The sequence below is a fragment of the Rhea pennata genome, chromosome 8 (assembly GCF_028389875.1).
Source record: "Rhea pennata isolate bPtePen1 chromosome 8, bPtePen1.pri, whole genome shotgun sequence".
Lineage (NCBI taxonomy): Eukaryota > Metazoa > Chordata > Aves > Rheiformes > Rheidae > Rhea > Rhea pennata.
This window is the reverse complement of record NC_084670.1, coordinates 19,669,202-19,695,888: the sequence shown is the minus strand read 5'-3', so window position 1 is coordinate 19,695,888 and position 26,687 is coordinate 19,669,202. Positions and strand designations below refer to the sequence as shown.

Sequence of the window (26,687 nt, the reverse complement as noted above, 5' to 3'; positions counted from 1 at the left end):
ATGCAGAAAGTGTCAAAGGAAAGGTAGGTGCTTGCTCTAGAACAAAATCCTCCTCTAACACAAGGTTCATCATAGGATACAAGAGGAGAGGTCTTATTCCTTCTTATTGACACAGAAAGACTATTAAAGACTTCTGTATCTGGTCCTTTTAAGCTGGTAGACTTACCATTTTTTTTTAACTCTTAAGTCAATCACTACCAATCAAAAGACCAATCCAAAGGCAGAGCAAATTGCCCAGCTCAGAATGAATTCCTGCCATCCTGATAAGCACAGGACTACCAAATAGTAGCGCTGGCTGAAGGGGCTAATTCTGGGAAGCTTCTTCATTATCATGCCAGGCTGCCAATGCAAACAGAGAGTTTTCTCAGTGAGAATGGGAAGAATCAACTGGGATCTCAGATCCAGGCAAGGAATTTGTTTAAAAAAATAATTATTTCATGCTCACTTACCTATTTCACAAATAGAAGCAAGAATATCAAAGTGGGGATTAAAAGAAAGAGAGTATGTTCAATTTGGCCCAAAGTTTTGCTGTCCAACGCAGGCCTAGAAAGATACCCTTGTCTTCAAACAAGAGCAAATTTTTCTCCTTTCCTGTGACCTGGACCTCAAGTGGATGGAAAGTTTGAATAGGGTATGTGCTTTCTATGTGCTCAAAAGAAGAATTTCAGCCTGGTTGTACTTTGCACTATATTCAATGGGAAATCATTTGACATTTAGCTCTTTTTTCTCTTGTTCACAGTTAAACTAGTGAAGAATCACAGTACTGAAAACAAACTCATAATGATGTATTGCTTCAGTTATCTACCAAACCTCATCATTTTTAAGATATCTTCTCAGTGATAGGATGTGCTGCACAAAAATAAAACTTGGGTTATGTTTTTTCCTTTGTTAGTTTTTTTTCCCTTCAGTAGATATAGATCTTTTTATTTGATGCAAGAACATTTTTGCTTTGTACTATACAAAAGATTATGAAACTTCAGTAACCAGCTTTAGTCTTTTTTTGTACTGTAATTATTTCAACTGTATTCAAAAGATAGGCTGTAATTTATTGCATATTTCACCCACAAATAGTTGCAATGATCTTTCTATAAATCTATTATAGATAAATAAATTAATCATGAATAAAACAGTATCTATGCATTCTCTTCATACTCTAACATAGCTTCTGTAAAATGTTATTCAGATAGATTGCAATAGTCTATTTTTTTTACTAGGTTTGTACAAAACCCTTTGAAGTCCTACTGAACATCTTGTGAAAAAGAAAACACAGGAAGTCCAAAATGTAACTGATTTTTCTCTCTGGCTCTAAAAATAGGAAGGAAGCTAGCATTCTGAGGACTAGCAGTCACTGCATATGTTTACAAAGGGCATTAAAAATTATTCAGAAATGCTGACATGGTTAGGTGAAATGTCCTTTAGTGTCATAAAGACTTGTTATATGAAAACAGGCCACCAAACATCACAGATACGGCATAGATTAGATCTTATAAACCTTATTTACTAGTATGCAATTTACTGATCGAAAAGACAAAAAAAAAAAAAGTACAAGATGTTACATCCACAAATACTTCTTATTTCACATTAATTTGGCAAATTATGGATTAGACCCAAGTTAGGTATTTGAGATATTGCCTACTTTATTCCAAGAACTGTTCATACTCTTTGGTAATGTTATTTCTAACAAAGCACCTGCCCCCAGGCAGCACTCTCTTTCTCAATTCAAAGAAGGCAGAACATGCAGCTCTCTTCAGGCCAGCAGGGCATGCTGGCTGAGCTGAGCTCCCCAAAAGCTAGCTGGTAAGTGCTCATTCCGGTGTACTTATGTCACACACTTGCTGAATGCCACTGCTAAATTTGGAGCTGCTTTTCAGCACGGGCTTCTCGATATCTCCGATCCATCGAAATGGCTACCAGCTAAGCAATAAAGTCTTATTCTTCTGAGATGTTCCTGAATTAGGGAATTCTTGAGTGTAAGGAAGTATACCTTTCAAGCTATACAATTTCCCCAAGCAGTAGAGATTCAACATGCATCAGAATCACCTAATTAATTCACTTATGTGACAGGAGGTTTATGAATAAAAAGAACTGATGAGCTTTTTCTTCTTGAAGCTCCATGCAATATTCCAATTCATCTTTTTTTCTTACAACAAAAAAGGAATAATTGGCATTCGAAGACTTGGATAATCCTTGAATTCTCGTAGATAGGTGTAATGTTTATCTTTTGCCCAGATTGTCATCTGAACGAAGCAAAGCAAGGTGAACAGCCCCACTGGAAAGAAAGAATAAAAAAGATGATGTTTCATTATCAGAGAAACGACATACTCTTTTATGCTGACAACACTTCAAGGAGAAGTACTAAAACATTACTCACCTGGGACACACTGAGTCATGATAGTGAAACTGATCCATGTCCCAACCTGTTTTGGCAAATGAAATGAAAAATATTTCTGGTGACAGCATTTGCATTTATGTCTCAATTGATCAAAAACAACCTTGTCCTAATGTAGGTAAATAAAAAGTGAAGGTCAGCCAAATCAATTTCTGGTGTCAATAACCTTTAGCCAGAAAAAAATGTATAGTGTCTTGTTATCACAAAAAAAAAAAAAACTTCGTATTTGCTTCCATACTAATTATCATGAGTAAAATTTTAAGCATTACAGCATAGTTTCCTTTCATTTTCTCTGCTTATTTTGTTCGTTGCTCCTCCATCAGTGTTAGGAATGGCAATTTTCTATGGGTCTAGGCCAAATGTTGTTCTCATTAACATCTGTTAATCACCATTGAAGTCAAGACCTCAGGCAGTCTTTCTGCACAAGAATGCATTTTACCTTGAATTGCATTGTTTTTAACTGCTTTTAAACTGAGCCAAGAGTTTGATTCCTGATTAGAGGATACGAAGCGATTTACTGACTTAGTCTTCCATACCACACCAACACAAGTTACTGTTTAACGGTATAACTTGTGGAATTAGGAAAGTAGGCCTGGCAGGTACTGTTGCATACTCCAGTTTTCTCATTTTTTCTACAACAATATCTTCTATTCATTTATCTACTACCTTCCCACATACTGCGATATCTCTGCTGTAAATTTTTGCATTGTTGATCTCCCGGGCAACGCTATTCCCTTACTGCAACACACCCACGGTATCAATCTCCCTGTTCTTGTTTGCAAAATGTTCCCTGCCTTAAATTCTCTCTGCAGCTTGTCTGGTAGCCACACTGAGGCATAGGCTCAGGGTCTGGAGGCTGTATTTAAGCTGAGGCCCATAAATAACGCATCAAGGGAGGAGAGGAAGCACAGACAAGTTCCAGTCTGCAGTGTGGTAGGCCAAAGAAATGTCATGGGGTTTAGGAGAAGAGAGGAAATACATTGGACTGAACAGTCTTAAGGTTTCCTTCCATATTTAACGTTCATAACGAAATGAAAACATACCCAGCAAAACTAAAGTCTTAGCATCTGGTTTAAAAATACATACCTCGTATGTATAGTTAGGGCAAGATACAAAGAAAAACAGCCACGTGAAAGGATTCTTTGTTGGATATGGGATCTTACGGGTTCTGGATCCTATAGATGAGAAAAAAAATCATAAAAAGATATTGACGCTCCTAGGTAAACTGTAGCTTTCTCTACTGAAAACCCAAATCTGCCTACTCTTGTGTCTCATCACTGCCAGTGGGATAAGCAGGACATGGGAAAACAGGATGTCTATTGAACCCAGAAGAACGAATAGGATAACTGTGAGGAAACGCTCACGCTCCAGGCATTAGGAAGACGTCCACATCATATTTGCAGGTATGGCCTTTGATCACAGTCACTCCTGTAAGAGGTATCCCAAGTATGTTTTGACCTCAGAAATCATAAGTGTTCTCAGAGTGTCACAGAATTGCGTTTTGACATTGCTGTTGCTCAACATAACATGTTTGGCTTTTGCGCAAGGAACCCTGCCCTGCAGAGAGATCTTGTGCCCTCTGTAGGAGCCAGTTACATTGCTTTGCTTGCTTACTGAAGCATACCTTGTACTAGCACTGGAAGACTTGTTTCCTTTTACACTACCAGCGTAACTAATATAACTGCTCCGTGAGCACAATCTGGCCTTAACCAAGAAAATATACAGTAAGATAAGAAGTGTTATTTAACAGTCTGGTGTTGGATTTCGTGCACTGTCTGATCTCCCGTAGAATCCAATCTTTACCATGCTGAACAGCCTACACTTCCACAGCAGTCATCTGGAGGGTATCAACACCACCCAAGATCAGGCCTCTCATGAGAGTGTGTAACTGTGGAAGTAATGCCTGGATGCACAAAAGTGAAAAATGATAATGCAGTTTTTACCATCTCTCCGGAGGTCTCTGAGGGCAACATGAATAGAAAAATTTCCAGCTTCACACAGCTACAAGAAAAGCCATAACAGAGTTAAAAAAAAAAAAAAAAAAAAAAAAAAAAAGTGCTTCCCTTCTATTTACTCCTCTTCCCTTTGTTAGTTCCTGGGATACTATAAAAAATAAAAAAAAAAAAGTATTGTAAAACAAGACTAAATAATAGTAGTTAGTGTCTTAATAAATGTTCTTAACTAAGATTGTTGACTGATAGGAGGATGGAATATCTTTGTTAATCTTCTCTTCAAACATGAGGCCATACCATGCTGTGCGATGTATCTATGAAATTTGCCAGCAAAAGTGGATTCAGTGGCCAAAAGGTCAAATTTACTTCTTACATAGTCTCCACAAGATCTAAAGGTAGTAAATCAAAGAGGATAACAGTAGATCCAGTGGATAGTTGTTTTATTTTTTGACTATACTTGTATCTTTAAAAACACCAGAAAACTTGATTTGGGCAGTTTTAGATCTTAAAAGTTATTAAAATCCTAAGGTAAATAACAGTTTTCTTCTCTGGAGATTTATTGACATGAATCATAGAACATTGTTGGGTCAACATTCTCCACTGTTTCTAAATAATGCTTCCTCAATCAGTTATGTGGCAAGTCTATTGAAATGGCTCATTTATATAATTATAGACAGTCTCTAGTGTCTGCAAAGTGTAATTATTAAAGCAAGTGACTAATGGTTAGAATTCCTGCATTTTATATCCAGCTCCATACTTCCAGTTAAAGAGCCTCTTTATAAAATGGGAATAGAATATTAACTTACAGAAATTTCATAGTTGGAGGCTGCTTTGAGATTCTCCAGTCACTGATCATTAGTTTCTCAAAGCAAGTTAACAGCTGACCTTCTAAACAAGTTAAAAATGGGCATATCTTTGTTACTAAACTGTTGTTGCTTCTGTAAGTATAAAATGGTCATAGACACCATGAGAATAAACAGACACTGATTTAAAGATTTTACTTCATTAGGCAAGCTGTAAAAAAAATTTCTGAAGCCCAAAAAATAAACCTCTTTCCTTGGAATTTAACAGCAACATAATTATTTAGATGGCCATTTCTCTGACTTTTATGACCTTTTGCGATTACAAAAGAAGTTACAAAGAAGTTCACAAAACTCACTGGCTTTTAAACACAGGACAGGGATACAAGATTGTTTTAAAAACTGTGAGACATATTCCAGCAGATAAATATCCCAGTCTTAGAATGGATGTTCAATCAAAATTTTCACGTTAAAACAGACAGTTTTATCTGTTCTGCTTGCAGGTGATCAGCTTCAGCAGTATGTCCAACTGTTCTAGTTTTAAGTAAGTACCTGCTTATCCTATCCACTCATCCATTTACACAACATAAGAAATAAAGAAGCATGTTTCAATATTTTACAAAAGAAAAGAGCAACAGACCTACCAGAAACATGATAACGGCAAAATTTATCTGTTTTTTCCCGTAGGCTATAAAACAAAACATTTACTGATGATTAGGACTAATATATAACTGATACAGGACTTTAATCATGTTGGGAGCTGTTTTGCTACTTACAAGGAGGAGTGTAAAGAGGATGATTGATGTAATAAGCAAGCCAAGCAGCAAATCCCCAGTAATACAAGCAGTTCTGAAAAATAGGGAATTTTTCTTTGCTTTAGTATTTTTAACGTTATGATACTTCAACTGTCTCATTTGTCAAGAGAAATCAATGCTGTCTGCTAGGCCAATATTTACTGCAAGAACCACCAATCCTTCAAAAAAATGGCAACGCTAAGTGTGGCAAAGCTGGAGGAGACAACAAGAAATAGCAGGAAAGAAGCAGTGCTTGTAGAATATGATTTCTTCTCAAGTATCTCAGAGCTATTTAGTTTATAAACAGGTTTTGAAAGTATGATCCTGGTATTGAAAATAAATTCCTCTTATCTGACAGGCCATTTGGCCAAAGATGCTGTGCCATAAACACTGCACATTAAAGATGGATTTGTTTTGCTAACCACAGAGATTTTATAAAACCTGACTTAGCACTGTGGTCTCTTCCCTGCTTATTACTTTGTACTGGCCAATATCTTGCCCTTCCTCTTTTCCTCCATCCTGTCAGTTTCCTTTCCTTCCCATGGTTTAACTTTTCCTCCTCAAAGCTGCCCTGCCTGACCCTTCCCTCTGTCCCCTTCCCTCTGATATCTTTGGAGTTCCTCAGTGGAGTTTGTCCTTTCGCTGCTGTTCTTGGCTTTCTGTGATCCAGCTTCCATTCTCTAAATTCTCAACACAGTTCTCACTAGTGGCTGTAGTGATCTGTTCCTGACCCAATCTCACAGTCTGTACTTGGGCTTTACCCACTGGGAAGCTATTTAAAGCAATGGTCCCTACCTTTTGGTTGGTTTTCCTGGTTCTCTCTCTCATGATTTTTTCTCTAGACACTCATCACTTCTTCAGTATCTTAATGACAGGTTGTCTGCTCTCTCCTTATCTATCTGTGGGTAGCAGGGAGGCCCATTCTTGGCCCATTCCTCTTCCTCTACATTCTCACCTCTAAGTGCTCTTCTCTTACAGGCAGACTTTAACCCTTGTCCCTCTGTTGACTGTTCATAGATCTGTCTCTCATGAGTTGAGGTTTCTTCCTCTATCAAGCCTACTGTCTCAGTTGCTAGTACTTCAGGGCCTGTTTGGTTTGCATCTGGACTTTGGCAAGACCAAAACTGAGCTCTTTATCTTCCTTTTACCACCACTTCTTTCCCTCCTATCATTCTTTCCCTCTTATTCTTGAGTAAAATACTGATCCTCTCAGTCTTCCAGGTGACACTGTTTTCCTGGCCTTCCCATAGGTCTTCATACCTTAGACATTTCTAGATCTTTCTGCTTTTTCCTTCACAGCTTTCCTTTTCTGCCCACACGCCCAAAACACTTATCCATCACTACATTCCTATATGTCTTGACTGAATTAACTTCTTCTCTGGCTTTGAGTTTTGCAGCCTTTTGCCACTGTATATACCAAACCTGCATTTCTAGCAATAAATACCCCAAAAGTGATTACTTCAGCATCTGCAACCTATGCTAGCTGCTTGCAGAGTAGCTGACAGTGCATTTTTCTGAAAATGCTGCTGCAAGGGGTAACCGCCCCTGCTGCTGCAAGTAGTTGTATCAAGCTTTCTGTTGCATTTCCACCTTCTTTTCAGAATTAACTGAGCCACCAAAGCATCCAGAGACCTCAGACAGAATGGAGGCCCCTTTGGGTATGGCATAGTAAAAATATATAGTACATTCTTGTTCTGGAACTTAAGTGTTATTGGACAACTGATGAGAAAGAACAAATTATTAACCATTAATTACTGATCTAGTGGGATAAAAGAGCAGAGATATTGATTTCCCATAATGCCTTTTCATTTTCCCAGGAAAAGTAGCAGAGCTGGAAGGACTCCAATTTTGAGCATTTTAGTCAGTGTCCTATCCATAAACTACTGTGTTCTCCCTAATGCTAATTTCTACCTCCACCACCCACAATCTACTAACTGCAGTACAAACTTAGATGAAAGCACAATTTGCCTTGAAAGGCTCCTAATCTTGGAATAGCATTTTATGAGAAACCTTTCCATAAGTTTGGGGATTGGTACAGGCAATGTATTTTAGTACAGTAAAATTAAATAAATAAATGGTCTCTATAAAGCATCTTATAAAGATGGCTCAGCTCCCAACAGTATATGCTGTAATTAAACTGAGCACGTATTGTTCATCCAAAGAACATGATTTACTGCAAGACCATCAGATATAAAGTGTTTTAAGGTGCGTGGAGATCACTGCTGATAAGGTCCTTAGCAGTAATACCATAACTGGCCAATGGCCACTGTAAGCCTTACTGCTCAGACAAAAGCCTCCAGTTGGATTCAGGTAGGAACAGCAGAATACATGCAGACTTACAAGCTCACTTGAAAGAAAGAAATTGTTTCCATGAATCATATTCCAGGTGCACATCAAAGCTTTACAACAGTCCTTTATAAAGAGATCTCATATATCACCAAGTTCACATATTGCAGGGATCCCATAAATAAATTCTTCCTAAGTGTTTAAAGCTCTGTATAGATCTCTGAGGACTTCTGTGTTCTCTATTCCAATTTATTTCCTCTGATGATCAAAACTACTTTTAATGCCATGCCTTCATTTATTCATGGCTAGTATGTATCCCTCTGTTTGTCTTGTTTTAGTTTAAATGATATTCCTTTAGATCTGGTGTTTTCTTTCTTCTGAGTGTGATCATAGAAAGCAACAATCTCTCTTCTTTTTATCCATGAAAATGTTCAATAACAGTCAAAAGACCAGTCTTTGAGAAATTCCATTAGTAATTTCCTTGTTACTAAATATCTCACAGAGTACAACCACTGTCATCTTTCCTCTAGTTAGCTCCTTTATCACCATGTAATTTTTGTATTAATCCCTCTCTTGCTAACCCCAAGTCAGTCCTTTACTGAAATCCAGATAAACCAGATAAAATTCCACCTTACCTTTGCCTAAAAAAATCAAGTTTCTTAGAGTGAATAATACTATGTTAGTCTGACAGGACCTGCTTTTGGTGAACCCATTCTCCATTTTGCTTTATCTTCTACTATATTCTTATTTATTCCTATTTCCTTTTGGTGAAACAAAGACAAAGGGTGAAAATCACAAGTCTCATCAATTCCTTTCTCAGATCTCTGCTTACAATGACTTAAATATCTCTTTTTAGAGGTAGCTTTTCATTCTTGGGAAACGAGCAATCTGCTATGTATGTAATCATACACTTAAAGTTAGAAACTTTATCTACCATCTGTATGTGAGATAAAAAAGGGAAGAAGGTGTGATATTTTTCTGACTGGTACAATTTGGGAGTAACACCACTGAAGTCAATGAAATTATAAAAGTGAATCAAACCCAGGCACTTCTAAGTAGGAAGAGGAATAACTATGAACAGCTTCACAGATGAAAGCCAATACCATGAACCTGAGAAGGCAGAAAAGTAGAAATGTTCAGAATGACTGGCAAAAATGACAATTTTAGCAACTACAGTTTGTACGTTCTGAAAGGAACAGTTGTCAGAGATGGCAGGGAAAAATGAGACTTTATCACACTATGCAGATTTTTTTTTCAAAGTAAAGTTTTTTCTATTTTCACATATCTGCTGCTCAGCATGCATTAGTTACTACTGTGTCAAATCTTTAAGTGAGCTGCTAGCCTTTTAAAAACCCATGCATCCCTATGCTTCAGAAAACAGAGTAAATTACGAGGGAGGATTCTTTCTGAAGGCTACTGCTTAGCCACAGACCTTCCATCCATCCAGAAAGCATGAAGCTGTCACCAGACTTATGGAGCTGCTGCACAGCTATAAGGAGTTAGCTGCATAGTAGAGCTTCAGCTGCTGGGAGTATCACTGCCATAATGTAAATTCCAAGGGACAGTGTAAATACAGAGTGTTAAATACTCAAATACTGATATTATACTATGTGCTTTTCCAGCTGCAGATGATCATCAGCTGTCTTTCAGAGTATAAAACATATTTTTGAATAGCAGTATGTATCCTGTTGTGAATACTTTTTAAATAACCACAGTCCATGCATAACCACACAGTCTATTGCACTGCCTTACAGGCATCTAGGAAATAGGAGGTCTGCATCTTAACCACCCTGTGCCACAGCAGCACTCATAACATTAGGGTGGGCTCCTGAGCCACACGAAGACAACACAGAACAGCCAAGCCGCTTTGTGCTGGAACAATTAAAGGTAAACAGTTGCTAAATGGAAAAGATGGTGTTGGGGAAAGCAAGCTATAAAATAACTGCTATAAAAAGCAGATTTTTTTTTAATCCGCCCTCCCAATAATGTACTTGTCTCTATTACCTTAAAAGTTGAGATTGTTATTAAAAAATTCATACCTAGGGAGCTACCTCAATGAAAAGAAGGGAATGGTGAAGGCAAGAAACTCTAAAAGAGCAATGAGAAAACTGTAACATGGATAACAGTAGGGCAACATGTGGATTATACAATAGCAAAACTGCTCTAAGAAATCTTCTGAAAGAACTACAGGTTTATGGGTGAGATTTTCTGTGCCTTACTACAAAAGCCACACCAACAAATATGTACTGCAGCAGCAGAGCATAGGGTGGCAAGGTTGGATATATAAAGCGGCTATGGATAGATTCTTTCACAGTTTACCTTCACAATATTCCTCAGTGGCATAGTCCCATGGGAGAACCGATGAACAAATATTGTTTCAATCAATCTTTTGATGTAGTGGAAAGAATGGCAGATACATGCCAAGCTAGAAACAGCAAGACAAAAGAATTTAAGAATGCTGAAAAAAAACTAAATATGGCAAGATATTTGGAATAAAAAACTACAATGCTAACAAGAAATACTGCTCACGGCCTGCAAACAGACTTACTTAACTACTGGATGTGGGCTTGATGTAAACCTCTCATCCAGACCATAGACAAAAGGCATGCGGAAATAAAACAGAAAATAGATGAACAATGGACCTGTATATTCTATCAAAAATACCTGCAAAAAGAGAAAGAAAAATTAGACAGCTGAATCGGATGGTGGTTGTGCTTTGGTTTCTTTGTAATAAGTAATGCTGTGGGATAAACACCTCCACTGACCTAGAAGGGCATTTGGAGAGGCAAGGAGGGAATAGCAGGTTTGGGAATAGGATATGAAACTTGCAGACATGCATTTAAATCATTCGCAATGCATTTGCAGTAATTGCATAGAACTACAGCCATTGTCAGTACAGCTGACACAATATGGTTATCATGGCAACCCAGAGCTCATGATAAATGCGCATGCATGTTACATTTACACAACTGCCCTGCTCTTGCCCTCAGAAACTTTATTTTAGATCAAAATAAAAATTGGTGAAGAATTTATCTTGAAAAAGAAGGATCTTGTTTCTAATGAATGAATTTCGTTTAAACTGGAAACATGTTTTGTAAGCATTCACATACGACATCATTTGTATGAACAGTTAACATAGCACATATGTGCATGATAAACATGTATGTGCTGTATATTTATACAGAGCTGGCATCATTTTGTCCCAGAAAACAACCATTTCATTCTGTGTTCAAACAATCTCTTGGGTTTTTTTAAAAGGGGGGGGAGGCAAAGGAAGCTATTATCTAGTATTATATAGCTTAATTTCATTTCAAATGTATTTCTTAAGAATATCACTTTAAATTGAGGTTGACTTTGAACCAAGCTTTAATAGTTTCATTTTCCTCTTCTATAACTGAGTAAGGTAGGTCCATACCTCAATTAGGGACAAAGAAGTTTTGTGTGCCTCTGTCAAAAAAAAGGGGGGGGGGAAGTTTCACTGCTTTCTAATGTGTTTAGAGCTATTTTAACACTCAGAACAGTTATATTATCATCAACCTTTGCAATAGAATCACATTTTTTTCTGGCAAAGGTACTATTTGATTGTAGATGAGAAGTTTGTCTTTTTATTTCATAAATTGAAGTGTTTCTTTCAAAATATTTCAAAAGAAATGTACATTTGAATGAAGTAGCTTAAAGGGCAAGGAGAGCAGAGTGTAAATGAAGGACAATGAAATAGCGGAAGTTGACTGGTGTTACTCTGCATTGTGATATTTCAATGTATATTAATGCATATGCACCTTGAATCTGTATTGTCTTTATAACTTCTTCCTGTTTTTTGGATTGTATAACTGCTGTATATCTGCAGAGCATCCAAAGTAATGATTGGGGACTTAGTATTGCAGAAAATGATTTTTTGTTTGCTTTACCTTTTATTAATATTGTCTTCGCTATTTGTCATAAACATACATATTAGTAGTGTCACATAGCTAAAAAATGCTAAATGTGCCTTTAAATTACGGATACCTTTCCCTCCGTGCTGTGCTGTTTAGTTAGAACTAGTGGATAATATGGACATTGTAGAGTTTCCGAAGATTTTGAAAGGTCACCTCACTGCGTAAACAGCAGTGCAGGATCACCTGCTGAGTGAGCTGTGATGGAGTGAGCCTTTGAGTTAAGAGACTAAATGTGTGCAGCCTTCTTGGATGGCTGCTAATACTGCAGAAATGATCAGCTGTCACGAGCCTGCCATTAGCATCCTAGGGTGGAGCCACACACAGACAGCCAACTTTACTTTCATGCATTTTCCTGCTAAAGTCAGTTGAATTACAGAAATGTAAAACCACTCACATGCCTCTTTGCAGGAAAACTCATAGGAGTATAATCCTGTTCTTTGAGAGGAGAGGTCAGAAGTTATATAGGCCTTATGAACCAGATCCTCAAAGACATTTAGACACCGAGTTCCCAATGATTTTGCATTAGACATCTAAATCTATGTGAGAACCTGCAGCTTAGTTCAGTAGAGCCAGCCTACCCAGCAGCAAATTTATCTGCTGCTCTCCAAAATATTCTGTTACTGGTTTCCCTGGTTAAATGAATAGAAGTGATGAGGATTCATTGCCTGCATCCACTGTTAGAGCAGTTATCATGCAGAAATATTGGAGATAAAGTGATGTAAGGATTAATAATGGAGAAATATCCATTAAAATGTCTCAGATTTGTAGCATAGCTCACCATAGTCCATCCTATCTGTGGCCCTAAATCTTTAAAATATAAGGTAGCGGTTGTGCCAACAGGGAGGTGCTGCAGGATATCCTCATCCCTCAGGGACTTTCCTTCTGAGAAGGAAAGAAGTAGTTACATCTCAGTGAAATTGAAGTCAACTTTGTTAGCATCTTAGCCTTATATTGTGTTTTAATCAAGCTGTGAGACTCTCTGGTCTGACATGGGTTCACTGAAGTCGAAGTAACAAACTAAAAAAATGTTTGTATTTAATTTTGATTTACCCCAGTAATCACACATCCTTCTTATACACATCTAGGCAGTTAGGAGAATTCTCAATCCTATCTGCCAGCTAGACTTGCTTCTTCACTACTACAGCAAAAGTTGCTGTAGATGGGTAACTGTCTTTTAGTTCAGTTTACTGACTTCTTAGCTGCACCTCCATCTCTCTGCCCTCTTCCCTTCTTCTCATTGCTCATCACCAGATACACCAAAGCTGGGATAAGCTGAGACTGGAAGGTCCTCCTACAGAACTTTTTATTTCCTCCTTTCTTTCCAAACAACTATAAGGTGATTCCACAGGACTTTGGCTTTTCCCTGGGAAAAGGAGGTAAGACAGAGATGAGGCACTCTCTCCCTGCTTTGTTATATCTCATATATTCAGAATGATTCCAGACACTTACTTTCTTTAACTTCCCATGTTAAGACTTCAACCTACAAGACACATTCCAGCTTTAAGCTGCCTAAGCTGGTGCTTGAACTTTGAACTCCAGGATTTGGGGGAATCATCAGAAGGCCAGCGTTTTCTTACAGCAAATCTCACAACATAAGCCCTTTGAGAGGTCTGACAAGGCAGATACTTGTGGAAAGAAATAGGATACTCATGCTCCTGTTTTCCATGGACAGATTCTAAACAATGAATTAATCTCCACCAGCACAATTCTAAGGGAATGTATAAATCAAATTATGCCAAATAGAAGCAAAAACAAGGAAAACGCTACACTTTATACTGAATGTTAAGATGAATTAACACAGTTTTGCAATTAGACTTTCTTTTGTGCAACGTACTAAGAGGCTTCTATTAGCAATACCTATATCTAAATTAATCAAGTCAGCCAGCTGGCAGCAGCTATGTCAGCAAATCTTATATCCATGGTAATGTATTTTGCATCAGCTTACTCCAGAAGAACTATAATTCCTGCCTGAGAGCAGAGGATTATATGAACTGACAGCTATAACTCATAGCCCATCTTAGTACTCCCAGCTGAGCATCACTGTGGAAATCATTTCAATGCAGCTAAGGAAAAATAATATCTAGATTCCATACTGCTTGTCTTCAAAGCAGAGGTGCTCAGTAGTTAGCAAGTGTGTTAGAACAATGTCCAGACTCCTGAGTTAATTACCAAGCACCAGATACCTGCGTGGAACATTGTTTAATACTTTCAAAGAATTAAAATGGTTCAGGATTCTCTTCAGCCTTCACAATGCTAATTAGCATAGCTGGAAACTCATTCTTAAGATCTAATACCCATGCAAAGTACACTTTTTATGCCAGCATCCTGCCCAGAGTTTTATTACTCTAGTCTTCACAAGTACTTACTTGGATCCAGTCTTATCGACTGCCTTGCTGGATACCACTGAGGATCTGCAAGACCATATAGAATTGTGCAATTTATAATACTTGTTTTTAGATGATCAACTATTATAATGAATGCAACACAGTAAAATAAGATTTAGTTGAAGATTTTTAGGATTATTTATATTATCATGGAATATAAGAAATTGTGAGAAATTAAGTAGCAGGAAAAACACAAAGATGTATGAGGATACTATAAAGAAAAGTGATTTTGAAATCTCACCATGATCACATTCATGTGCAACTTACTTAGCATTATGTGTGTATATATTACATTCCAAACTATGTAATTTTCTCTTATTTATATACTTGTATTCTAATATGATGTGAACTATTGCAAAAGTTATACTCACATAATTTATGGAACATCAGTCTGATTTCCCTAATCGTGGCATTTGATTCAACCTAGGCAACAAAAAATATTATACATATAAAGCATATTTTGAAATATGACTGTTCAAGACTATTCAAGTAGAAATGCAAATTTGACAACAATATACCTTTAACTTTCTTATAGGTGGCTAGGGTTGGTATGGACGTTTCAAAGTACTTCTTACAAGAAAAGGGGAGGATTTAATTTGTGGCTCTTGTTTCAGAGGCAGCTACAGTAGCAGTGATCAAGGGTTAGCACAACAGCAATGACAGATTGATGGCTTGTGAGTGAATAAGGCACAACTGGCACTGCCTTAGTGAAGCAGCTGAAGTCAAGCTCTTTGCCCAAGAGCTCTTTCTGAAAAAGGGTTGTACTCTGTAGGCAGCATGAATAAGCGTGCATGGTAGTTGCCTCCTCAGTGGCCAAAGAAAGGCTATCAGGAGATTAAATACTTTTTGCAAACACTAAATTTACTTAAGAAAATTTAGTAATTTTTCAATAATCACCTACAATTTTAAACATATTTTTGGTTTACCTTATCTAGGAAGCACAGCTGTTTCTTTGTCTTCCAATCAAGGATTTCCACCTGAGAGGATACAAAATGGTAATTATTAAGCAGAAGTGACTAATTCATTGATCAAAATGCACATATGTTGGGAGGGGTCCTTATGTTAGGAAAAAAAGGAACAAACAAAGGATAGAGTGTTAGTTTTCACAGCAGTCACTAAGGAGTAAGTTTACCTTCAGAATTTTTATGATTTACAAAACTAGAAAGGCAATTTGACACAGAATAATAACACACATGTGAATATATATGCATATAAGTATTTTGAGTATATACAGCTTGAAGGTTCATGTGCTTTATTTCTAGAATATGGTAATTGTGAAGCAAGTGGAAAATACTGGCAGATATATTAAACTCCACATCTTTACCCTGTTTGTTCAAAAATTCTTTAGAATTTGTGACAGAAATATTCAGTGATACTCTTGCCTCTTCAGATCATCTGCATTAGTAACTACGTATTAGCATTCTTAATGCCTATCAGTAGTGTCATCACAACTCGGAAAAGGAAAGAGTGGTATTATTTCAGTGATCCTGTTAGATTTTGACAAAAGGTTATGATTTTAATCAACAGCCAAGCAGAAAAGTCCCTAGATGTTTCAAAACCCAGTAGCAGCATGGTAGCAAAACCCAAAATACATCGGTCTTCTAATTTAATTTGCTCTCATCAAATATTTTGTAATGGAACTTTGTGGCATAGCTAAGAGTGAAATTTCAAAGCTTATCTGTCACACCAGATGACTGGGACTATCATTACTTAGTACCAAAGAGTTTGTTGCTAATTATGCTTGGTATTAACTGACCAAGAGAAGAGATTAACATTAAACTTTAAATATGATTCCTAACTAAAAATAGAAGTCATAGTCCAATGTCTTTCTAATAGAGTTGCTCTGAAGAGATCACTTGGTAAGAGTATCTTATTTCCTTCTTGTACTTGTCCTAAATTGTTCTTTCTTTGTTTGCGCAGCAATAGAGCACTTCAGCGCTTCAGGTCCAGTCTTTACCACAGGAGATACTAATACCCTACTTGTGCAGGGGTTATTGAAACCTTTGGTGTATCTCACAGCTTTTGTGTCAGTTAATACCGTTGGGCTGCCCTACAGACTGCAACAGTACCCACAGCCTGAGCAGTCTCCTTCCCATGACATAGCATATACAAATTGGACCAGACTCCTTCAGAGGCAGATTTAGTCTATCACTTTCAATGTCTATACTAGAGATCCTCTCCAAGTCAAGTACAGAATCGGCCTTATGTCTTTCTGCCACCTACCATCTTTTAATTGGGTTATTTTCATTATGGACAGACTGAAGACTGTAGAGCATTTTCTTTTGTTCCATGGTCTTCCTGGGAGTAGTTGCACAGAAATGCAGAAGTATCTCCATGAACTTTTGAAATCAATGGGAAAAACAAACCAACAAAGCAGCCAAGACCTGCTACACTGCTATTTGGTTCCACTCCAAAGTGTCTCTTTGAAGGCCAGACTGGCATAACTGCCTATACTGACCCATTTCTTCAGATACTTAATGGGAGCATATAGAGAAGACAGATCCAGACTCTCCATGGAGGTGCGCAGTGGTATGACAAAAGGCAATGGACACTATTTGCAATATTCTAATCAGATATAAGGAAATTCTTTTCACCATGAGCATAGCTGAGCATAAGAACAGGTTGCCTAGAGAGGATGTGGAATATTCATCCTTGGAGATAATTAAAACTGACCAGACTAGACCCTGTGCAATCTGATCTAGCTGCACCTGCTTTGAGCAGGAAGCTGGAGCTAGGTGTCTTACAGAAGTCCCTTCCAACATCAATTATTCAATGTTTCTATTTTTTTGGACACTCATTCCTAAACTTAAAACATTTCAGTTACTTTCAAGAGCTAAGCAAATACTACACCTTTTCCCTTTTCAGAAAGGGGAACAAAGAAACACAGCTTTAGCTGTGTGGAAAGCTGTGCAAGGACACAGTGAAGACAGAGTGAAAACAAGGTAAATGTTTCTTCTAATTTTCTAATTATCTAATCATTCTAATTATCATGCTCTTTAGCTATGTCAGAGCATTCCCAGTGTTTAGATGTTCCCTGTAACACAGAAGAGACAGAAAAGCCTGATCCAAGTTAAGAAATATTATCTTTTCTGAACATAATGGCCAGTCACATGAACTCACATAGCACTAAACACAGTGTTTCCAGTCTTCACAGCTCAGCATCAAGTCAGTTAATGTATTGGTTGGCAACAGTTTTAGATACCCAGCAATCTGTCCTTGAAACATTCACTGATGGGTATCATCCCTTTCAAACATAAATTATTTGGCTCAGAGAATTTTAATCTCTATGTGTTTTCAAAGCATTTTGCACAATAAGGTGCTAGAGTCCACTAATCTGGTAAATTTTTAAAGGCCTTTTAAATTACTGCTTCTGTAAGACTACTTTTAATAGAACTCCATCAATAATCAGAATCTTTGTGCAAGATACCTATAAAACTCTTTTGGAAGTGACTGTAAATGTACCCCTTCAAAGTTTAGAAGATAAATTTGTTCTAGTGTGTCAGGAACAAAGAATGAAATCCTCTTTAAAAACAGGAAAATATTTGTTTTTTTTTTTTTTCTCTAGATGGGTAAAATGCAAAGAAAAAAATACAGCATATGCAAAGAAAAGTACACTCAACTATTAAACTTTTATTGAAATGAGAAAAAGTTTATCAATGGGGAAAACAATTGAGTAGACAAAATGTTTAAAAATAATTTTTTAAGATACAATTTCCCTTCAATAGGATTACAAAAATATAATTGACCTATTCCCTCCCCTCCCCCCCCCCCCCCCCCCGCTTCAAAGCCATGTAAAATGCTAAAGTGTCAACAGACCTTCAAAACTCACGTGACAACCATTATGGAAATACTGACACACTTATCACATCTGTGCATCTTGGAAGTTTTATTTGCAGCCATTTGTACTCAGGAGACTCATTAAAGATTGGTACATTGGTAAGATTTTGTGAGCACTAACATAACCACATATTGGATTGCTTTCTTTTTAAATTACTCTGTAAAAATTGCTTATTTTACAGTCTGGAAATCAACCAAACCAAAGTAAGAGAAATGCAGAATGAATTAATTCTCTCTGAGTGTTTACGTAAATCAGGTTCCTTTAATCTGATCACTAAAAGAATAGTCCAATGTTTGCCATAGTCTTAATTAAATCAATCACTGTAAACATCTTCCTTTTCTTATGCAATCAGTCATTTCCTTCTTCTCCTTAGACTTCTCTGGCATTCTGAGTTGTTCCTGAAGGAAGTAAGCATGCCTTTGCCTGATCTCACACTTGGGCAAATCAAGAATAACTTTCTAGAAGTCAGTGGGGTTAAGCCAAAGGGAAATTTCTGTAAGTATAGTTACACTCAAAACTATGTTTATGCTGCTGGTGCTACAATTGACTTTTAGTCTGAAACATCCTTGCATTGGAATGTGAGAATGGTTGCAGATCTAGCTAAGGATCCATCTAGAATGGTATTGCTTTCTTCTGATACAGCCAACAACAAGTACCTCAGAAAGAGTAATAAAACAGGGCAGGAATGTAGCAACGGGGGAGGGAGGGCAGCGGTCAGACAGACATACAGATCAAGATTCTCCTGCACCAGAAGTGGTGCCTTTGTATTTAATAGCTTTTCATGTTTTTTTTTTTAATTGGTTTATTCACTTGCTTTTTAAACTTATGTAAATTTTTAGCATCCACTTTGTCCTGAGACAAGAAGTTCCATAGCTTAACTACATGGTGTGTGAAGGATTCACAAAACAGAACGGAGGCAAATGTTTAGCCACAAAGACAAATTCCATCCTCTTAACTGTGGAGTGCAGTACCTTATCCTGTAAGAGTCAAACTAAATAAAGCCCTACCTCTCCAAAGCCATTGCCTTGTATTTCACGAGCTCAGAATCCCAATGAATTATTTTACTGTGTATAAAGGGAGAAGATAGTGATACACAGATTCACAAGGTTTTACACAGTTAAATTTCACTTTGTTGGAATTTAGATGTCTAACATTCACAAGTTCACAAGACACACGCTAGGTAATCATTCCTTAATTTCCTAGTTTTGCTCCTATGCATATCTTTGAGTACCATCATCTTCACTGTGCCAAAACTCTTAGTACATTTTTACTTCTTCCATCTGTTTCAGATTTCCTAGCTAGGTATGCTTGCAGCTAAATCCTTGAGGACCTTAATTCAGTGGTCACCTTCATCCCCAGGTCAGTATAAAACACAATGTTTAGATTATTTCCGGGTGAAAGTAAACAGTCATCCAGGGAGATGGTCTAATCCTTCATGCTTTGTATGTAACAGTTAAACGCCTTGCCATTTAGTGGAAAACCTGTATTCTAGACTGCCCTCTGCCATTCCCCACCACAGACCTGGGCGACCAGGCAAGGGATAAAGGATCCATGAGACCAAAACAGACAGGCCAAAAGGAACAGGAGTATATTCCGGTAAAAAGGATGGGCCCCGACCGAAGAGAAATCCTGAATTTCCACCTCTCTGGACTACTTCAAGAACATTGTCATTCTGTTCAGCTCTTTTCCCTGCAGTCAGTATCCTTTTGGGATACCACATAGTGAGGACGGAGCACTGAGTAAATTCAGACTGTCATTTCTACTCCCGCTGGATGCACCCTCTAGCTGGGTGCCTAACCTGAAGGTATGGCAAAGCCTAACTCCCTTTGTGGATCTGGATCTAACTACAGTAACAGAAAGGTACAGAGGTATGAACAGTTATCCTTCAGAAAGACAAATCCATTTATATAATTGACAGAGGATCCAGTGATTCTGTGTATAAAACACATGGAGGAAACAAAAAAAATCCCTTCCTTGTGGAGTGGGAGTTTGGAGGTTTTTTTCCACAAAATGGGAGATCTACTAGAAGCGTGTGCTCTCACAGTGAATTTTGGTTCTTGAAGCTTATAAAAACTTTCCAGCTTTTGCTAGTGTGACATCTTCCAGCAGGTTGCATGAGATGAGAAAGGACCCTGCACCAGTTAATACTGATTTGGTGAGCATTTACTGGCATTGACTAGAGAGCAGCACATTGGTGATTTCCCCATGATGCCAAAGAGTGGCATCATTCATTTAACATCACTGTCTCCAATCAGCAGATTAGAGTGCCTCCATCTGAGGACCTAAGCCAGTTTTTACTTAATACTAACTAGACATCCACGGTTTTCTGTAGCATTCCATAGTCTTTTCCATACATAACACAGAATACTTGTTCCTTCAGGCCTCTGACTAATGATGATAATTTTCTGCAATGACTATATTCAGGCAGAAGATGTTTATAAATTCTCCCTGAAATCAATCATTTCTTTGCATCAGCACTGTGATTTGCAATATTGAGCACAAATACCTTTAGTTATTCCATTACTACTCTTTGTGGACCATTGTGTGTATGGACACATTCACATTCAGTGTATGCTTCAGGCACAGAATTGAAGAGACTGAAGAGAGAAAAAATTTTCCTTTTTTTCTTATAAATATCATGGGACTCTCCTGTTCATTGACATGTAGGAAGACTGGAAGCCCTGGGAGCCTTTATACTGAGGGCTGAACTTGCTTACACAATTTATACTCATTTTTTAAAATATACTTCAAGAAATCCATTGTTTTCTTTAGAATGAGACTTTTGATTTGAAACACAGCCTTCAAACCCCGAGTAGCTTAGGCACTCCTTGCCAAGTAGTTTTTCACTATCACATTTTCATATATCATATTAAAAGCTTTTCTTCAAAGCTCTACAGAAAAAAGGACAAATTGCCTATCTTTTAGGTGAAGCAGCAAAACTGACTATACAAAGTGCTGCTAAGTGTATAGAAAACTGGCAAGAGAAGAGAAAGATTTTTCCCCCCATCTTCTAATCCTTCTGTATTAATACTCTTACATGTTACTTAAAACAGCAGAACAGACATTTACAAACAGCAGGACATTTACCTTCAAATCTTCAAAACCCCTTTAAATTACCACTCAGGTATCTCATCTATGGCCTTGTCTCGCTACAGGCAGCTCATGGAGCACACAGACTCTTCGAACGCCCTGCGGGCCAGCAGCCCTGCTTCTGGCACTTGTTTGCAGGCTTCTTGCTTGACTAGGCTCTAGGCAGCATAGGTCTGAGAGGGAGAAACCTTTGTAACAGGAGCTGTGACATCTCCGCAATGCTAGCTAGGCAGTAGTCACCTCCCCCCCCCCCCCAAATTCAGAGGGTTTTTGTCACAGTTAGAAGGGGAGAAACTTTGAATGCCAGCAAGGGGGCCTGTACATTATTGCCTTAGGCTGTAAGGCATATGTCAGCTCAATGTATCCTCAGGGAGTGACGATTCCAAACACTGTTGGTTATCACTGCTCTAAAAAGCCACTTCCCATCCAAAACAGGTAAGAAAGCAAGAGTAAAGCTAAGCTTTTACGATACTTATTTCTACAATATATTTGCTCAAGTATCTTTCCTCTAGGAAGACAGAGAACCATACTTGGTATTAAATGCTTTTGAAGACCTGCACCTGTCAAGTAGCAAGGAAGGGTAGAATTCATTAACCTAACTTCAGAGCTCTGTACATACATTTACATCTTAACATGTCATGTAAATGGCCTTTTTAGGGAAAAGAGAAAAGCAGGCACTTTTTGTACAAACTGTACGATTAGCTATGAAACTGCAGAATTGTCATCTAATCAATTTAGAGAAATAAACACTATTAAAGAATATTAATTATCTAGATATAAGTCTCTATAGCACAGATTCCTGAATTTTGAAAGATGAATCTCTTCAAACTGTCAAATACAGTATGGATGCAGAGTATGCATGTATTTCTTTAAAACGTAGCTGTTCTTACTAAATGTATCTTGAGATATCAGTGATAAAACAGCCATGAGGTGAAATTAGAAACACACCAGTACCTGAAGTAAACAAAACCATTATACCAGCATTATTACGGAATAAGAAACCTACAGGCAGCTATAAAGACAGGGACCTGACTTTGCATATCAGTTCTAATACAGACATTTCAAAATAACTATAGGCAAATCATTCAGTCACTTAGTTTTGTTGTTTTTGCTGTAGATCCACTAAGTCCAGCATACCTTGGCTTAATTAGGTTCTTGCTCATAGTTCTTGGTACTAAGTGTGAACACAGACGATTCAAAATAAGGACTTACAGGTACTTCCAAAGCTGACTGTGCCTTCCATTGGCTTCCTAAAAGTCACCTTAATACTGTGACGCTTGTGTTTGAACTGTCTCTCTCTTTATGTGCAATGAGAAAGACATTCATAAATAAAAAGAAGGGAATAGCCAGTGTCCGAGCACTCACAGTCAGTCTGACATTCTTCCTCATCTTTTTGTACTTCTGTTCACTGGGGAATCATTTTTTCATGGTTATGGGAAAGGTCTTATGTACTTATGTTCTTATGTACTCAGTAGCCTATGAAACTGATTATGTAGTAAGCATGATCAAATATACAAACTAAACAAAACAGTTTATTCTACCAGTAAACCTCTGCTTAGTTGGTAACAGTCATCTTACAAAAACTTCAGACAGTGTCAGTTTAGTGTTCATGAAGTGCTTTGTGATTCTTATAAGAAGGCACTACACAAAAGCAATAAAGAATAAATGGTTTAGAGACATATGGAGAATAGTACAAGACTATACAGCACCTCAACACAGAGAACACTAATGTTTGTAACATCAGTAGACATTTTCTTACTTAGAAAGCCTTAGGAGAGACGAGACACCTTTTCTCTGTTACTAGTTCAGTTTTAAAGGTATGGTGGGGGAAACTGTAATTCAACATACTAAGCATTCTTGAATTTATAATAGAAAGCACATCAGTGGGGACAACAGAACAGAAAGTGATATGCAGCAGCACTGTTCAGAGCTATCTAGGCCATCTTTGTCCACAGCCCACACAGAACCCCCTCACTGTTGATCTAGGCATTGGATGATCTAGGTAAATCTGCTTCCACCCATTGTCTGTTGTACAGAGGAAAGGACTGAAGACATGCAAGGATGACATGTAATCTCATGAGGCATTCTGTACCTGGAGTAGAACTCAAAAGACCTGGATCTGCTGCTATTGCTCTGCCTAGACAGATGGTGCAAGTCACAGCAGTTCCCTCTGTTTCTCCAGCTGTGCAATCAAGTAACAATAATGATGTCCAAGCTTTGAGGTCTCCCAGTAATGAGTACTATATATAAGTTCAGTACAGCTGAGGTAGAACAAGTCCACATACCAGACAATGACTGGAGACATTCAGATATCACATGCATGCCTGGTCCTGCATTTGGGTCTCACAGGACTTTGGATGAAAATGCCAAAAGGGACAGTGAAACACCATTGTTTTTCTTAAAATTCCACAGGGAACTGTATGTTGCAGAGAAAAAGGCCCTGTGCAGGTTCTTGCCTCTCTCCCACCCTGGCTAGAGACAACTTATTTTGCTGAAGGGTTAGCAACATCCAAAGCAACTTTTTTTATCTTTGAAAAGCAAAATCTGAACTTTTAGGTCATGGTAAGGAGCAGCTGCTTTTCTGATTATTTTAGACTCAGTTAATGCAATAAGACCATCTGGTTTGTATTCCACATGGGGGAAAAAATGTATTCCTTTTTAAGTGAATCTTGTGCTGAAAAAGCTTAAGTGTAAGCCTGCAAAAACATAGTCAGTATAGTCAGCTTGCCATCACTTAGCAAGTGCCAATCTCTTAAGAAATTTTGTATTAACCAATCATACAACCATGTATTAGCCTGTCTTTGTCAAAGTGAGTTAGTATAGCTGGTTATGGAAGTTGATGAGATATGTTATCCTCCATATCCTTCAGGTTTATGTTACCCTGCACCTTGTATACATACAAGGCACTGAATGTACTAACCTCCTTTGGATAGTTTTTATTTCCCATACAGGACTCAAACACAGCACTGTAATAGAGGGCTAGTGGAATATACTCAAGGGCAGAGGTGCTGCAGCATAACTTTCTCAGCCTTTGAGCAGGGCAGTATTGCTGCATTCCTCCTGTGGTGACAGCGCGCGGTCTGCGCCATCTCGGTGTGCTGGACTTTGCACAGTGCTGAAGGGAGCCAGACTGGAAGCTGTCCTCCTGGCTGGAGACACAAACTTCCTCACCCGCTCAGAGGCACCCTCGCAGCGCCGTGCGGACTGCACCCCTCCGCCGCGGCCCGCCGCGCTCCGGCGGCGGCCACTCGCCGCGGGAGCCCCTGGCTCCCCGGCGCCGGCGTGCAGAGGGAGCGGGGAAGAGGGAGCCCGCCCCGCCGCCCGCACCCACCTCGAAGAAGCCGGCTCTGCCGCCCATCCTGCGCGCCGCCGCCGCCGCGCCTTCCCCGCGCCTTCTCCGCGCCCGCGCCCGCGCCCGCGCCCCGGCCAACCAGGAGGCGCCCGGCCCGCGGCGGCGGCGGCGGCACTGGCCCCGCCCCGACGGGGCGCCGCGCTGCGGGGCGCCGCGGGGCGCCGGCCGCTCCGGCCGCTCCGGGTCCCGCAGCTTCCCGTGCCCAGGCACGGCGGGGGGAGGGAAGCGGCAGCGTGCGCCGGCTGCGGAGGTGGCAGTTCCGTGGCATTTCAATCAAAAGGAGAATGTGTTCTTCCTCGGACGGCACAGGGGTAGTTCGGGAAATTAACCGTATTTCCTACTTTTACTGAGATGAAGTGTCTTAACGAGAGAACCGGCAAAAATATAATCGATGGAGATCCAGAAAAAGTCCTCCTCCTTTCTCTGACCGTAAACGTCCCGCTGCAGCAGCGATCTGCCGGCAGAGCTACACGGGGATCGGCTCTTCTCCTCAGCGTGAGCTGCGCCCGCAGCCCCAGAGGCTTAGACGCATGGCATAAAGCAGTACAGAAACTGATACTGTTTTTCCTCTAACCAGTATTCATCAAATGACATCCTTTTTTTGTAGAGCTAAAGTAATTAGATATCAGCAAATCCTACATGCTATAAAGGAACTTGCTTTTTCACCACTAAAGATTTCCATTAAACAGGAATGTTTATGTTATGCACTGTGTAAAAACCTTTTGCAATCCCTAAATTTAACCTGACTCCATAGAATGGAAAAAAAAATCAAAGCTGCTTAAATGCAGTATCAAAGAACAGCTTTCATGAAAAAAAAAAAAAAAAAAAAAAAAGGCTCTACTAGAAAGCCTGAAGGTGGATCAGAAAGACCCAACAGAACAGAACTTTACTACTGCTGTAAATTTAGACAAATCTATGAACAGGAGCTACTCCTGTTTAAGGCAATTACGAGTTTGTACAGTTAACCTCTGGGCCAGGCTAATCTTTCTGGGTTTTTATTTTAAAGAAAAAGAAAGTAAAATTACTGACTGACTTTCCAAATAAATTCATATTTCCTTCAGTATATTTCCGTTCCACACATTCTGTATTCATATAAGGAAAATGTTAAAAATACATAAAAGTAATCAAATGGAATATGTAAAAGTAATTCAAGAAATATTAAAACTATTTAGACTAATCCTCTATATCTGAAAATGTTCAGAAGGTGCTTTGGACAGAGAGAAGTTATGCAAACTGATGATGTATGAGCTCAATGTACAGCCCAGGGAAGAAAGTCTGTAAGGAACACAACTCAGATCACAGTGTGAACAGCAAAATTGCAATTTAGAGCTTGTTATTCTGTTTCACAGTAGTTATGTATTAGAAAAAAACCTCACCCTTGACTCTGTAATGCAGAAGGACGGTAACATTCAGTGTACTGTGCCAACAACAAGTTAGTCTTAAAATGAACCAAAACCCTTGTCCTGAGTCCCTCCTGCTGTGACTCACTCCATGTTTTGTCCAGTGTATCTTCATTCAAAGCAGCTGGCATAAAACTAGAGTCACGTAGTCTGAATTAAATGTTAAGTTTCATCAACATGTAAACATAGCAACTAAATAAGCATTTGGTTTCTTTGGGGGGCCTTGTCCCTCATTTTCTACCAACTACAATTTTTTACTTAAATTCAGTGTGTCATGATTAAACTTGAGAGCACCTAATAAAAAAATGTGTAAAACAACAAATTTAGGTACACTAGAATAACTTACTGAATGACTGATTTACAGAATAATCTATCTCATTTAAGCGCTTCCCATTAGAATCACTTACAGAAGAGTTCCTGCGGTCATTGCCGGGAGCGAAAGCAGGGGATGAAATATAACCGAAATA

The 26,687-nt window shown here is 38.6% G+C and overlaps 1 protein-coding gene across 1 annotated transcript; it reads right to left on the bottom strand.

Annotated features, from left to right (window-relative positions):
* Nucleotides 1–1,561: 1,561 nt before the first annotated feature.
* Nucleotides 1,562–24,879, bottom strand: LOC134143327 (very-long-chain enoyl-CoA reductase-like). The gene is made up of 13 exons (XM_062581325.1): nucleotides 24,800–24,879; nucleotides 15,467–15,517; nucleotides 14,912–14,963; nucleotides 14,523–14,567; nucleotides 12,935–13,038; nucleotides 10,770–10,885; nucleotides 10,541–10,646; nucleotides 5,918–5,990; nucleotides 5,786–5,829; nucleotides 4,333–4,390; nucleotides 3,476–3,564; nucleotides 2,372–2,417; nucleotides 1,562–2,269 (listed from the first exon to the last, which is right to left on the bottom strand). The coding sequence occupies exons 1-13, from the start codon at nucleotides 24,824–24,826 to the stop codon at nucleotides 2,142–2,144; spliced, it is 939 nt and encodes a 312-aa protein (XP_062437309.1). The 5' UTR covers nucleotides 24,827–24,879; the 3' UTR covers nucleotides 1,562–2,141.
* Between the last annotated feature and the right edge of the window lie 1,808 nt (nucleotides 24,880–26,687).